This window comes from Sinocyclocheilus anshuiensis, unplaced genomic scaffold, assembly GCF_001515605.1.
Source record: "Sinocyclocheilus anshuiensis isolate Anshui unplaced genomic scaffold, SAMN03320099.WGS_v1.1 scaffold1433, whole genome shotgun sequence".
Lineage (NCBI taxonomy): Eukaryota > Metazoa > Chordata > Actinopteri > Cypriniformes > Cyprinidae > Sinocyclocheilus > Sinocyclocheilus anshuiensis.
Genome location: NW_015549681.1, coordinates 391,628 through 404,766, shown reverse-complemented (window position 1 = coordinate 404,766; position 13,139 = coordinate 391,628). Strand labels below are relative to the sequence as shown.

At 30.2% G+C, this 13,139-nt stretch overlaps 1 protein-coding gene across 1 annotated transcript in view; it reads left to right on the top strand.

The window, feature by feature from the left end:
* Positions 1 to 13,139, top strand: part of LOC107660387 (neurocan core protein-like) — a 72,915-nt gene that overhangs the window by 9,879 nt on the left and 49,897 nt on the right. Inside the window, exons 3-4 of the mRNA XM_016449668.1 lie at positions 7,697 to 8,071; positions 12,326 to 12,500. Coding sequence (XP_016305154.1) covers positions 7,697 to 8,071; positions 12,326 to 12,500 — 550 coding nt within the window. The remainder of the gene's footprint in view (positions 1 to 7,696; positions 8,072 to 12,325; positions 12,501 to 13,139) is intronic.

The window sequence follows — 13,139 nt, the reverse complement described above, 5'->3', positions numbered from 1 at the left end:
ACTCACACACACACACACACACACACTCACACTCACACACACACACTCACACTCGCACACTCACAAACTCACACTCGCACACTCACAGTCACACACACACACACACACACACACACACACTCACACTCACACACTCAGTCTGATTGGAAAAGAAAGTCAGATTCACATAAACACTCTGTTCTTCTCTTACACACACACGCACGCACGCACGCACACACACACACACACACACACACGGTCATATTCTAGCTCTGTTCCAAATCCTGCCTCACTGTCTGTTCCCTACATAGGCAGCTCCCTTCTGAGGCAGCATCCCAACGCTAAATGAACCTCATAAGAGACTGATTTGGAAGCAGTTCTGCATGCCGGAGATATAGCGCTCCTGATAGTTTAAGTGTATAAATTTACAGAACATGCCGATATTAGGTAAAATAGTCCCGTTTTTTTTTGTTTTTTTTGGGGGGTGCTTCTTGGCAGTTTTTTATTTGTCTTGCGTCTTTTGCATTATGTACAGTGTTATTTTAGTATTTATATACTATTAGTATTAATATTGGAAATACCTTTTATTTTGATATTTTCACTTTTCATTTTAATTTGAGTTTTAAGTTTTAGTCATTTTTTTATGTGCTTTGCCCTTTTTATTAGTTTTTTATAACAAATATTTTAATTAGTTTTAATTTATGTTGATTTCAGTTTTAGTTTTAGTCATTTTATTAGTAAATTTATTTCAGTTAAGGCAGTAAGTTTTAGTCATTTTTATGTGCTTTTGTCCTTTTTTGTATTTTTTTATAAAAATATTTTTATTTAGCTTTAATTTATATTTATTTCAGTTTTAGTAATCTTAGTACTTCAACTTGTTTTTAGTTATTTGCCAAGGCAATATTTCTAAGTTTTAGTAATTTTGTTATATATGTTAGTCCTTTTTATTAGTTTTTTTATATTTAGCTTTAATTTATATTTATTTCAGTTTTAGTTTTAGTAATTTTAGTACTTCAACTTAAGCTTATTTTATTTAAGTTAGTTGCCAAGGTGACATTTCTCATTTTCATTTAAGTTTTTCATGTAATATTTATATTTTATTTCAGCTTTATTTAAATTAATTCTTTATTTTATTATTATCAATAAAAATTATTTTTTGCAGTTTTTGTTTTAGTTTTAGTTAACAATAGCAACACTGATTCTGGCATTGCCTTATTCACCATGGACATGCATTTCTGCCATAACATGCGGTTTGAGCCCTAACGAGGTGTCTTAGTAGGCAACATGAAGCTGCTGCCTGTCTTTTGGATCAGCGTTCATCCTGTGACTCTTGTCTCTATGGGCATCTCCTGAGCTTGCAGCAGATCAGCAGTGCTTTGTGTTGTTCGAGCTGAATGTTTGAACGGCTGGCGACTGGAATCAGATTTAGCGTATCGAGCTGAGCAGCAGACCCCCGTCCTCCCGTCGCTCCTGGTTACTGAGCAGCGGTTGCCATGGTTATGATGGTGAGGCTGCGAGGTGTAAACTACTGCAGGTGCTGCTGTGTTTATGTGTGTGTGGAGCTGGAAAGGTTATTCACGTAATACATTCATCTGTAACCCCCATCTGCGAGTCTATTGGGAAGTGTGAGAGTGTGAGTTTGTGTGTGTGTGTGTGTGTGTGTGAGTGAGAGAGAGAGAGAGAGAGAGAGAGAGAGAGAGAGAGAGAGAGAGAGAGAGAGAGAGAGAGAGAGAGAGAGAGAGAGAGAGAGAGAGAGAGAGAGAGAGAGAGAGAGAGAGAGAGAGAGAGAGAGAGAGAGAGAGAGAGAGAGAGAGAGAGAGAGAGAGAGAGAGAGAGAGAGAGAGAGAGAGAGAGAGAGAGTGAGAGAGAGAGAGAGAGAGAGAGAGAGAGAGAGAGAGAGAGTGTGTATTACCCACTGTGTTTGATGGCATCTTATTTATGAACACCACTGGTGGGATTTATTTTGTGACGTGTGTAAATGTGCTTGTGCAGTATTCTCATGTTTGTTATATGGTAACAACATGAACTGCTCATATTTCACCCTAAAATTAAGATTAAAATTAAAACTAATATTCAAATTAATGTTAAAAATTAAAATAAATGTATAAAAATGCTTTTAAAACTAAAATTCAAATTAATATAAAAAAAATAAATGTATAAATAAATGCATAAATAAATAGATAAAATATATAAAATATATACAGTATATACTTATATGCATGTAAATTGCATGTAATTTCCATGATTTTTAAAATCTGTTTAGTTATATAAATTACATTATATAATAAATAATATATATAATGATTATATAAAATATAAAAATGTAATATATATGTATATTAAATAGTTTTTTAAATATATATTTATATAAAGGCCTCTCAATTACTTTAATATGAGAAAAATGTTCATATTCTCATTATTCTTTCAAATTCTCATCGCTGTAAAAAATTATAACATTGTATAAATATTATAATGAATATAGGTTACATCATGGTAGTATGCCTTTAATTTATACGGGAAAAAATTGATATCATGACTAATATACTATGGAAATGGATGCAATTATTATAAAAAAGATGATAATAAATTATAATGAGTTATTAAACAATTATAATAAAATGATGAGGATATAATAAAATGTAAATGGTATTTTCATGTTTGTAGTATTTGTTTTACTGCCTTTAATTTATACTCATGTAAATAAAGTTTTTTACACAAATACAGTAAAAACATATTACATACAGTATTTAGAATTTAGTATTTAGAACATTATGCTAATATATATAAATATGATTTCTTTTTATTTCGTGGTAAATCAGATGTGTTTTGGTGAAATTCAGCCGTACGTGTTTGAGTTACATCTCATTAGGAAAGAAAATGACTTGGTTTTTGCGTAAAGACAAGCCTGTGGGGGGTTAATGGAGACCATCTAAATGCAGATTTAAGCTTTCATGACTTATATCATTATTCACACGCTGGGATATACACTCATCCCCAAATCCATATGGAATGAAGAACTGCAATTGATTTTCTATGCATTTACCATTACAGATGTTCAGGTAGCAGCAGAGAGCATGGATTGGGGAGATTAGATTGACTGTTCATCTTCCCTTCTCACTTAAAGCAATATTCCAGGTTATTTACATTTGCATATCTGTGGATGGCATCTGCGTGTAAAAGCCAGCGGGAAATGGGTTTACAGTAATGCACTTACAGGGCAAGTTCATCGCAAATAAATGTTTAACCGAGAGACTGCTGTGATAGAATCTCTGTCAGATTTTTTAAATAAGTCACCAAGGCTGCATTTATTTAATCAAAAATACAGTAAAAACAGTGAAATATTATTACAGCTTAAACTAGCTGTTTTCTATGTGAATATCTGTTAAACTATAATTTATTTCTGTGATGCGCAGCTGTATTTTCAGCATCATTACTCCAGTCTTCAGTGTCACATGATCTTCAGAAATCATTCTAATATGCTGATTTGCTGCTCGAGAAACTTATCAATGTTGAAAACAGTTAATATTTTTGTGGAAACTGATACATTTAGTTTTTCAGGGTTCTTTGATGAATGGAAAGTTCAAAAGAACAGCATTTATTTGAAATAGAAATCTTTTGTAACATTCTAAATGTCTTTAATGTCACTTTTGATCAATTTAATGCTTCCTTGCTGAATAAAAGTATACATTTTTACTAATCTCAAATTTTAAACAATAGTGTACATCTTTAACTTGTTCATTGACTATGAAGTTTCACTTGGCATCTTTAATAAAAACACAAGCTTCAGATTTTAAACACTCTTTGCACGAAAAATATCTGTTACTGTAAATACAATTTCAATGTTTTTTTACAGGCTGGATAATGAAAGAGGTTGAAATGATTGTCTGGTGACTGAAAACATGCCGACTGCTGTCCATACTTGAGTTATAAATAACCTGGAGCATAAACTATAATGTGTTATTTTCCAGTAATTGACTGAATAATGATGTTGCATCATGCATGTTCAAATTACAGCTGTTTTCTTTGGTTTAATTGATTAGAGTTCTGCATGATACTTTAAAATGTACATTTGTACATTTTGCAATTGTGCATTTAACATATGCACTTAGCTTTTAGACAACAAAGCCTTGACTGCATGTGTTCCTACTGTATTTACTGTACAGTGCATTAGTGTTTATTCTGATTCATCTACTGGGAAGAAATGAGAGTGAAGCTGCTGACAGATACTGCACATGAACACACATCAGACTGAGATCCAGTTCATAAGAGCGTCTCTCAGTGTCCATGTGGGAAAATATGATGAAGTTCAGCGTCTTTTATTTCGAAAACTCACTTGAGCGTCATTTTGGGAGCTGAAGCTTCACAGCTCATCTCTCTGTTATTCCTCTCACATCTCTGAAGTGTTTGGAGACTTTCAGCTGATTTAATGAGCTGCGAGATCCAGAGCAGACGGTCAGGCTGGAGAACAAATATTATTCATGAGTTTTCTGTTTGAGGACGTTACAAAGGCCTTTGCTGTTATAATCTGCTGGGTTTTGTGAGGAACAGTGAACTGGGCTTTTCCTTTACACCTAAATACACTGAATTTCTCTTGATGTAAAATAAAAAAGGGTCCTATTTGCTTCCTTAATTCACACTCATGTTCGCATTGAAATATTTGACTTCATAATCTTTCATCAAAATATAATAACTCAAACAACTACTTTTCTCTTCAGTTGACATCTTCTGGACTAAACGGGTTTTTGGTTAATGTTAACCAATAGTTAAATCAGGGTTATCATCATGAACTAAAACTAAAAGCATAAAAAATTATTTACTTGACATAAAAGAAGTGTTAACTGAAATAAAACAATATTTTTATATTTATAATTATATTTATTTGTATTTTATATATATTTGTTTATTTCAGTTTTAGTCATTTTAGTATTTCAACATTTTTATTTAAAATGTATTATTTTCGTTTAGTTTAACTTAAATGAATAATTAATTCAAAAACATAAAAAAATCATTACTTGAAATTAAATAAACATTAACTGAAATAAAATAAACTTTTCATATTTATTTACATTTATAGTAATTTTAGTACTTCAGACTTATGTTATTTCAGCTAGTTGTCAAGGCAACATTTTTCATTTTAATTTAGTTTATCTTAACTAAAATGAATAATTAATAAACTCTTAAACCATAAAAAGTATTTTCATTGCTTGAAATTAAATAAATGTTAACTGAAATAAAATGTAAAAAACTTTATATATTTTTTTAGTTTTAGTAATTTTAGTACTTCAGACTTATTTTATTTCATTTCTCATTTAGTAAAATAATTAAAATGAATAATTAATAAACTAAAACCATAAAAGTATTTTCATTGCTTGAAATTAAATAAACGTTAACTGAAATAAAATAAACCATATTTATTTTAGTTTTAGTAATTTTAGTACTTTAAACTTATTTTTATTTAATTTTTCATTTGCTCATTTAGTAAAATAACTAAAATGAATAATTAATAATCTCTAAAACTATGAAAAACATTTTCATTGCTTGAAATTAAATAAACGTTAATTGAAATAAAATAAACCATATTTATATTTATTTTAGTTTTAGTAATTTTAGTACTTTAAACTTATTTTTATTTAGTTTTTCATTTGCTCATTTAGTAAAATAACTAAAATTAATAATTAATAATCTCTAAAACTATGAAAAACATGTTCATTGCTTGAAATTAAATAAACGTTAATTGAAATAAAATAAACCATATTTATATTTATTTTAGTTTTAGTAATTTTAGTACTTCAAACTTTTTATTTTTATTTCATTTTTCATTTGCTCATTTAGTAAAATAACTAAAATTAATAATTAATAATCTCTAAAACTATGAAAAACATTTTCATTGCTTGAAATTAAATAAACGTTAATTGAAATAAAATAAACCATATTTATATTTATTTTAGTTTTAGTAATTTTAGTACTTCAAACTTTTTATTTTTATTTCATTTTTCATTTGCTCATTTAGTAAAATAACTAGAATAATTAATAAAAACTATATAGACATACAGTATTTTAAAAAACTAAAACTACTTTAAAATAAAAATAAAATAGTAAAAAATATATATAATTTTTGTTAATATTTTGAATTAAATGATACCAAATACTGATACTAAAATAGCACTGACATTGTTTTATTCTGCTGTTGTAGGTAATTATAGACCGTAAACATTAACCTGAGACACCAGAAATCATTGAAACACAGCAACCGTTGTTAACTGTCACGGGCCCACCGGTGGGCCCACTTGCCATTACATGTTTTAAACAGTAATATCTTAGTCTGAACCTAAAGTAATCTTGACAAACTATATATTGTTTGAAAGCTTAAAGACTCTAGTTTTGATATTTGGTGACTGATTTTTTGAAATATTTTACAGAGCAACTGTAATTTATTAATATGCAAGAAGAGTACTCATCCGAGTCAGAGAGTGCGTTCTGACCTTTACTTTGAAATAGTGATGCACATATGAAATCATGAAAAATCAGTTAAAATCTTTATTCATTTTCATGGAGAGTGTTCAAAAGATAACATCCATTCTATTATTTGAGAAAAAAAGGTCTAAAAGTGTTTTGAATATATAGAAAAAAACAACAGATTCTCCATTTTTGATGCATTGTGAACTATAACGCAAGTCCAGGGTTCTCGTAGCATGTCTTTTATGTGTTTTTTTGAGGTTGAATTGAAATAAAATACTGCCATACTGCCCTTAATACTTCTGATTGTCATGTCTACTTCATATATATTGAGAAAAGTATGGAAAAACATGTTTCAGATCACTCAAACCATATATGGAAATGAAGGCGCCTTTACCTCTTTCCCCGCCAGTGAAGAGTTATCTCGTCTTTTACAAGAAAACACTAAGACGAGTTTTTACGGCTTTCCGTGTTTTCACTGTTATAAACTCGGGGGGCGCTAGTACGCATCTTCTGAACGAGTACAAAACCTCCCGAACAAAAACACACGTGTACAGGACGGAGAAACTAGCGATCTCTTATGTAAACAGATGCATATGAAAAATAATGCGATCATCAGCAATAGACATCATATAAATGAAAACTGCATAATGGTACAGAGTAAAATGTTGATCCAGGAAGTGGTATATGTCTGTGCAAGCTTTGGAGGTTTTGATGGAAGCGATTTACTGGATTTATGCTTTGATAATCGTACTGAATATTATCCAGATCTAGTATTTGATAAAAATGTGATTTTCTCACCTTTTTGCTCAAAATTATACATTTTTATGAAACCCACCTATATTCAAGTGTTGATAAAAAAATGTTTTAAGCTAGAATAAAACTTTGTTTAAAAGTAGAGGCTCTGATCTTTAATTTGGAACATAACTATAATTACATCATTTGGAATTTTGGTTTTGATTTTCTAGCAGTTTTAGAGTAAAACATGTTTTGTAAAATATATATTTTATATAAATATTTAAATTAGTACATTTTATAATTTCATAAACTTAAACTTGTTATATAATCTTTATAACTTTTTTCACTTCTGCAATAATCTGCCAAGTGTCTTCTTTAAAAAGAGACCAACCTTAAGTCTGTGGTCCAAAGCATTCAAAATTGATAACAGTTTAAGTTGGAAATCAGGTCTATGCTCAAAAAGTGGAACCGACAGTTAACAGGTTAAACCTGATTCTGTTCGTTTCTCTGTCTTCTCTGTCAGGTGTGACTCGAGCCGAGACTCCGGTGACGGTCCGGAGAGTGACCCATCCTCCGCTGCGGCGTCCTTTAGCCGACTCCGCTCTGCTCCCGTGTGTGTTCACCCTGCAGGCCGCCCTGGTCCCGGGACACGGCCCCTTCATCCACTGGAGCCGCGGCTCCGGAGCGCAGGAGAGGACGGTGCTGTCGGCCCGGGACCGAGTGGTCAGGGTGCACCAGGCGTATGCGGGTCGGGTCAGTCTGCCCGGATACTCCGCCAACCCACTCAATGCATCACTGGCGCTTTCCCAGCTCCGCTCCAATGATTCCGGGACTTTCCGATGCCACGTCGCTCTGGGAGAAAATTATGAGCAGGATACGGTCAACCTGGAGGTCACAGGTGAGATCCAAACGGGCCGGAAATCATGCCGTAATGAACTGGACTGATTTAATATTCAATTATTGTACTTTTCATTTGAAAATTTAACTTTCAATATAATACAGTTCCAGTGCATGTGGCAAAGAGGTTTGCATACTTGAGCTAAGGAAAGAGGGTTGTACTAGAAATGCAAACAGTAAAATTTTGTGTTTGTACAGTAAACAGGTTGTGTGAAGGCTTGAATTTGGCTTATTCAGTACTCAAATGTTATACCTATCTATGCAATACAGTGGAATACTGCAATACGTTTAGTATACGACCCCTATTAATAGATTTTTATTTATTTATATATATTTTTATTATTAGGCTATTATTATTATTATACCCTCACTGGGGGCTGAGCCCCCCTAAAATGAAAATCCTAGAATCGCGACCTGGCATTAAACATTTCAGGATCGATTATGGTCCTTACAAATAGTTTTCAGTAATTGAAATGAAGCTGAAATTAAAATGAAATATAAATATTAGGTGAGTAACTTTAAGGTAAAAATTTGAAAAATTTGAAATGAACTGAAATAAGTTTAAACTGAAGTACTAAAATTAATAAAACTGATATTACAGTAGATAAAGTCTATATAGAAGTATTTTTAAAAATCTTAAAAAAATATGAAAAAGGACTAAAGCACATAAATTACTAATACTTAAACTAAAATGTAAATGAAAATGGAAAATATAAAAATAAAAGCTAATGCTAAATATTAATAAATACTAGTATACTGAAAATATAATATTAAGCCTAGGAAAAGTACAGTAACCGCATCTTTAATATGTTAAATCATATTTAATATCAAATCAGCTCCTGTTCATAAATAATTATTAATACAAACTCTTAATTTCTAGCTCGTTTACAATTTTTAAGGCAGTGTTATTTCTGTATTATGTATATATATATATATTTGTATATATATATAGTGTAGAGTTTGTATTAATAATTATTTATGAACAGGAGCTGATTTGATATTAAATATGATTTAACATAAAGATGCGGTTACTGTACTTTTCCTAGGCTTAATAAATATTTTATAAACACAGATTTTAGTATAAAATAAGATCCTTGTTATTGTTGACTGAAATAAAGCTGAAATAAACTCAAATATAAATATTAGATGAAAAACTTAAACTTTCAGTCAGAAATTTCTGTGAAAATTAGAAATGGACTGAAATAAGTTTAAGCTGAAGTAATAAAATTAATAACACTGAAATAAGAAATAATTAAGAAAAGCTTTAAGCAATAAAAATGTCAAAAGGACATTAAAATGACTAAAACGAGCTAAAATGAAAACTGAAAATATAGAAATAAATATAAATAAACGCTCATTCAAAATATTAACAAATGCTGTAATAGTATATAAATAATACTTAATTGTAAACAAGAGCTGGAAATTAAGAGTTTGAATTTATAATTATTTATGAATGGGAGCTGATTTAATATTCAAGATCCGGTGTTATTGTACTTTTTCTAGATTTTTTCCTAGATATTTTATAGCATTTCACAGATTTTGTTGAGTACACACATTGTTAATTGAAAATAAATATTAGATGAAAAATTTAAAACTTAAACAAAAATGAGAAATGTTGCATTGGCAACTAAAATAAGTTTGAAATACTAAAATTACTAAAAATAAAACTGTAAATATAAATTCAATCTAAATAAAAAAAAAAAAAAAAAGAAATATTAGGTAAAAAATGTAAAACTTAAAAATTAGAAATGTTGCATTGGCAACTAAAATAAGTTTGAAATGATAAAATGACTAAAAAATAAATAAAACTGTAAATATAAATTAAATCTAAATAGAAATAAATACAAAAATAGAAAAACTAGAACAGCACATAACAAAATTATTAAAACTTGACCTAAAATTAAAATGAAAAGTGAAAATATAAAAATAAAAGCTAGTTCAAAATATTGATAAATAATATAATAGTATATAAATAATACTAAAGTAACACTGCCCTGACATTTGTCAAAAAGATCTAGAAATTAACAGTTTGAATTTATACTTAAATTAAAATTAAAATTATATTTTAATAAATTATAAATAAATTTTTATAATTATTATTGATACTAATATATAATATTTTAGTGTTTTAAAAATCGTTTTATAATATTTATAAAATATTATAATAGTGTAATATTTTATTTATACAGCACTTTTCTCAGTGGACATTGTTTTAAATCAGCTTTACAGAAAATCACTGCAGTAATAATGTAAGTTCTGTAAGGTCCTCATTTAGCACTTTAATTAAAAGACAATTACAGCTTAATATATTTGTTTGTAAACCCCCAGTGAGCAAGTTAAAATCATTATGAAAGTCATTTTGCACGTGACCACATCTGAAGCCAGAACAGCAGTTTTCAGATAAACATTGAGGAAAAGCAGCGGCTCGTTAGCAGTTCAGGAGTCTGCTGTGAATTAATTACCCTCTCATTACATTCATTCAGACTGTCAATATCATACTCATTGGAGCGTTTCCCCTCTTTTCCCGTCTAACTTTAGCTTGGCTTTATTTTCATTTTCTTCTGAGGCTCTCATTAACTGCTTAATTGGCCGTAAGTCTTTGATTAGAGCGGTGAGATCGATTACCTGCGAATGAGGGCTTGTGTGAATTCTGAGGAAAACAGGTGACGCCTAATGAAGGAAATTATGCTAAACCCCCGATAAATCATCTCAAATGTGCTGTAAAAGACTATTAATATTCAGTAAAATTATTGATTTAATGCACTGATACTATCTGATGAGAACAACATTTGAGCTGAATAAAGACACTCACATTGCAACATCGATACTGTTATTGAACTGAATTGAATCAACATTAAATTGAATAATGACACTTGATGATTTAATATTCGATTATTGTACTTTTCATGGACTCTTTCTTACATATTTATAGCATTACACACGTTTCAAGATAAATTATGGTCCTTGAAACTGTGTTGTTATTGTAAAGTAAAACTCTTAAAAATTGTGTTTGGTAACAAAGCTGAAATAACATACATTTTTAATATTAGATAGAAAACAATCTTTATGTCAGAAATGTCTAGGAAAATTAGAAATGAACTTAAATAAGTTTACGCTGAAGTACTAAAATGAATACAACTGAAAAAAAAATTAAATCTATATATATATATATAAAAAAAAAACGAATAAAAATGACAAAAGTACATAATAAAATTACAAAAACTTTAACTAAAATTTAAATGAAAACTGAAAATAAAAGCTAATTCAAAATATTAATAAATGATACTGAAATAATACTGCATTAAAAATGGTAAACGAGCTAGAAATTAAAAATGTCGAAAAATTAATTAAAAAAATGTAGAAATTAATTTAATTTTTATTTTATTTTATTTAGCATTATTTCTGAATGGGATAATGAAAGTGGATAATGACACTAACTAGTTTCATAACTGATGAATTTTAAAACATGAACACTTATTTTCCTGTTTATTAATGTGAAGCTGCTTTGAAATAACCTGTAAGGTTGAGTGTTAATAAAAAGAGCATTATTTCCATTTTGCTTTTAGTTTAAGAACTAAAATGTACAGTGTGATTTCCTACAATCCCATTTTGTACTTTTTCGAGATGCCCTGATATGAATATTTTTAATAATAAATAATAATGATAATAATAGATAATGTATTATTGTTGTTGTTTTAAATGAAAATAAAAAAAGAAAAAATCATTTAAAATAATAATAATACTTTTAAATAATACTTTTATTAATGAATATTATATATTAATATTATTCATATTTTATGAATACTTTTTGTAATGAGTCTACACAAATTTAATTCATATTTGTCTTTAGAAACTAAGGGACAAGTCGAGTTTTTATTGTAACCCGAAACACAATTTTAATGAGTGAATGAATTAAAGTAATAACTTAATTTTTTTAAATAATAATAATAATAATAAATAATAATTTATTATTGTTGTTGTTAGAATTATTAATAATAATAGTATATAAAAAAATTATAATATTTTTTTATAAATATTGTATATTAATATTATTCATATTTTATTGATATTTTTTGTGTGATAGCTGAAATTATGGCCAATATTATAATTCTAAACTATTCTGACCACTTCTTAAAGAGAGAAAAAAAGTATAAGATAATTAAAGAAAGGTGAAGAAAAGGAATATTGGCCAGTGCTTGTCTGTGTCTGTCCACAGAAACTGTTTTCTCATGTTAATGTTTCTGTGTGTTTTCAGGTGTGGTGTTTCCCTACGGTTCTCCCGCGGCCCGTTATTCGCTGGCGTTCGCGGAGGCTATCCGCGCGTGTGAGGAGAATTCGGCTGAGGTCGCGACCCCCGAGCAGCTGTGGGCGGCGTTTCACTCCAGCATGAACAGCTGTACGGCCGGATGGCTCAAAGACCAGAGCGTCAGGTGTTGCTCACGCTTCAGCCTTCACCGCCGTCATTTGGCTCAGAAGCATCGCTCGTGAAATCCCATGCATTTCTACAGTTAGTCTAGAGCAGGGTTCCTCAATAGGCGGCCCGCGCGAGAAAAAAGTTTGGCCCACGCTAATTTCAAATAATGTGGCATGAAAATTCAAACGCAGCATCAGAAAGCGACATTAACTTGCATCGTGTCTACACCGGACGCGAGCGGCGCAACAAAATACAATAGAACCCATTATAATCAGTGATGCTGTCTACACTAGATCCGGCGCAGCGTGGCACGACAGAAAACTGCTGACTTGTTCTATTTATGACGTGCTGACACAAAGTTCAAATGATTTGCAATGCTTTGTCGCGTCCAGTGCAGATATACGATGTGACAGCAAAAACATGGCAAGTGTGAAGTAAAGAAAAGTGGACACGGAAAATAGATGATTCAAATGTGAATGGACTGAACAGTTTTGAGTGAGTGCGTGAGTGATATCTCTGTTATGGAAAACACGTGTTGGTTCGCAGTGAGTTCACAGTTTTAACATACACTCTTAAAAATAAAGGTGCTTCAAAAGGTTCTTCACAGTCTGGTTAGGACACACGGTGTTACAGTTTGATCCCCCCCCCCCAAAAT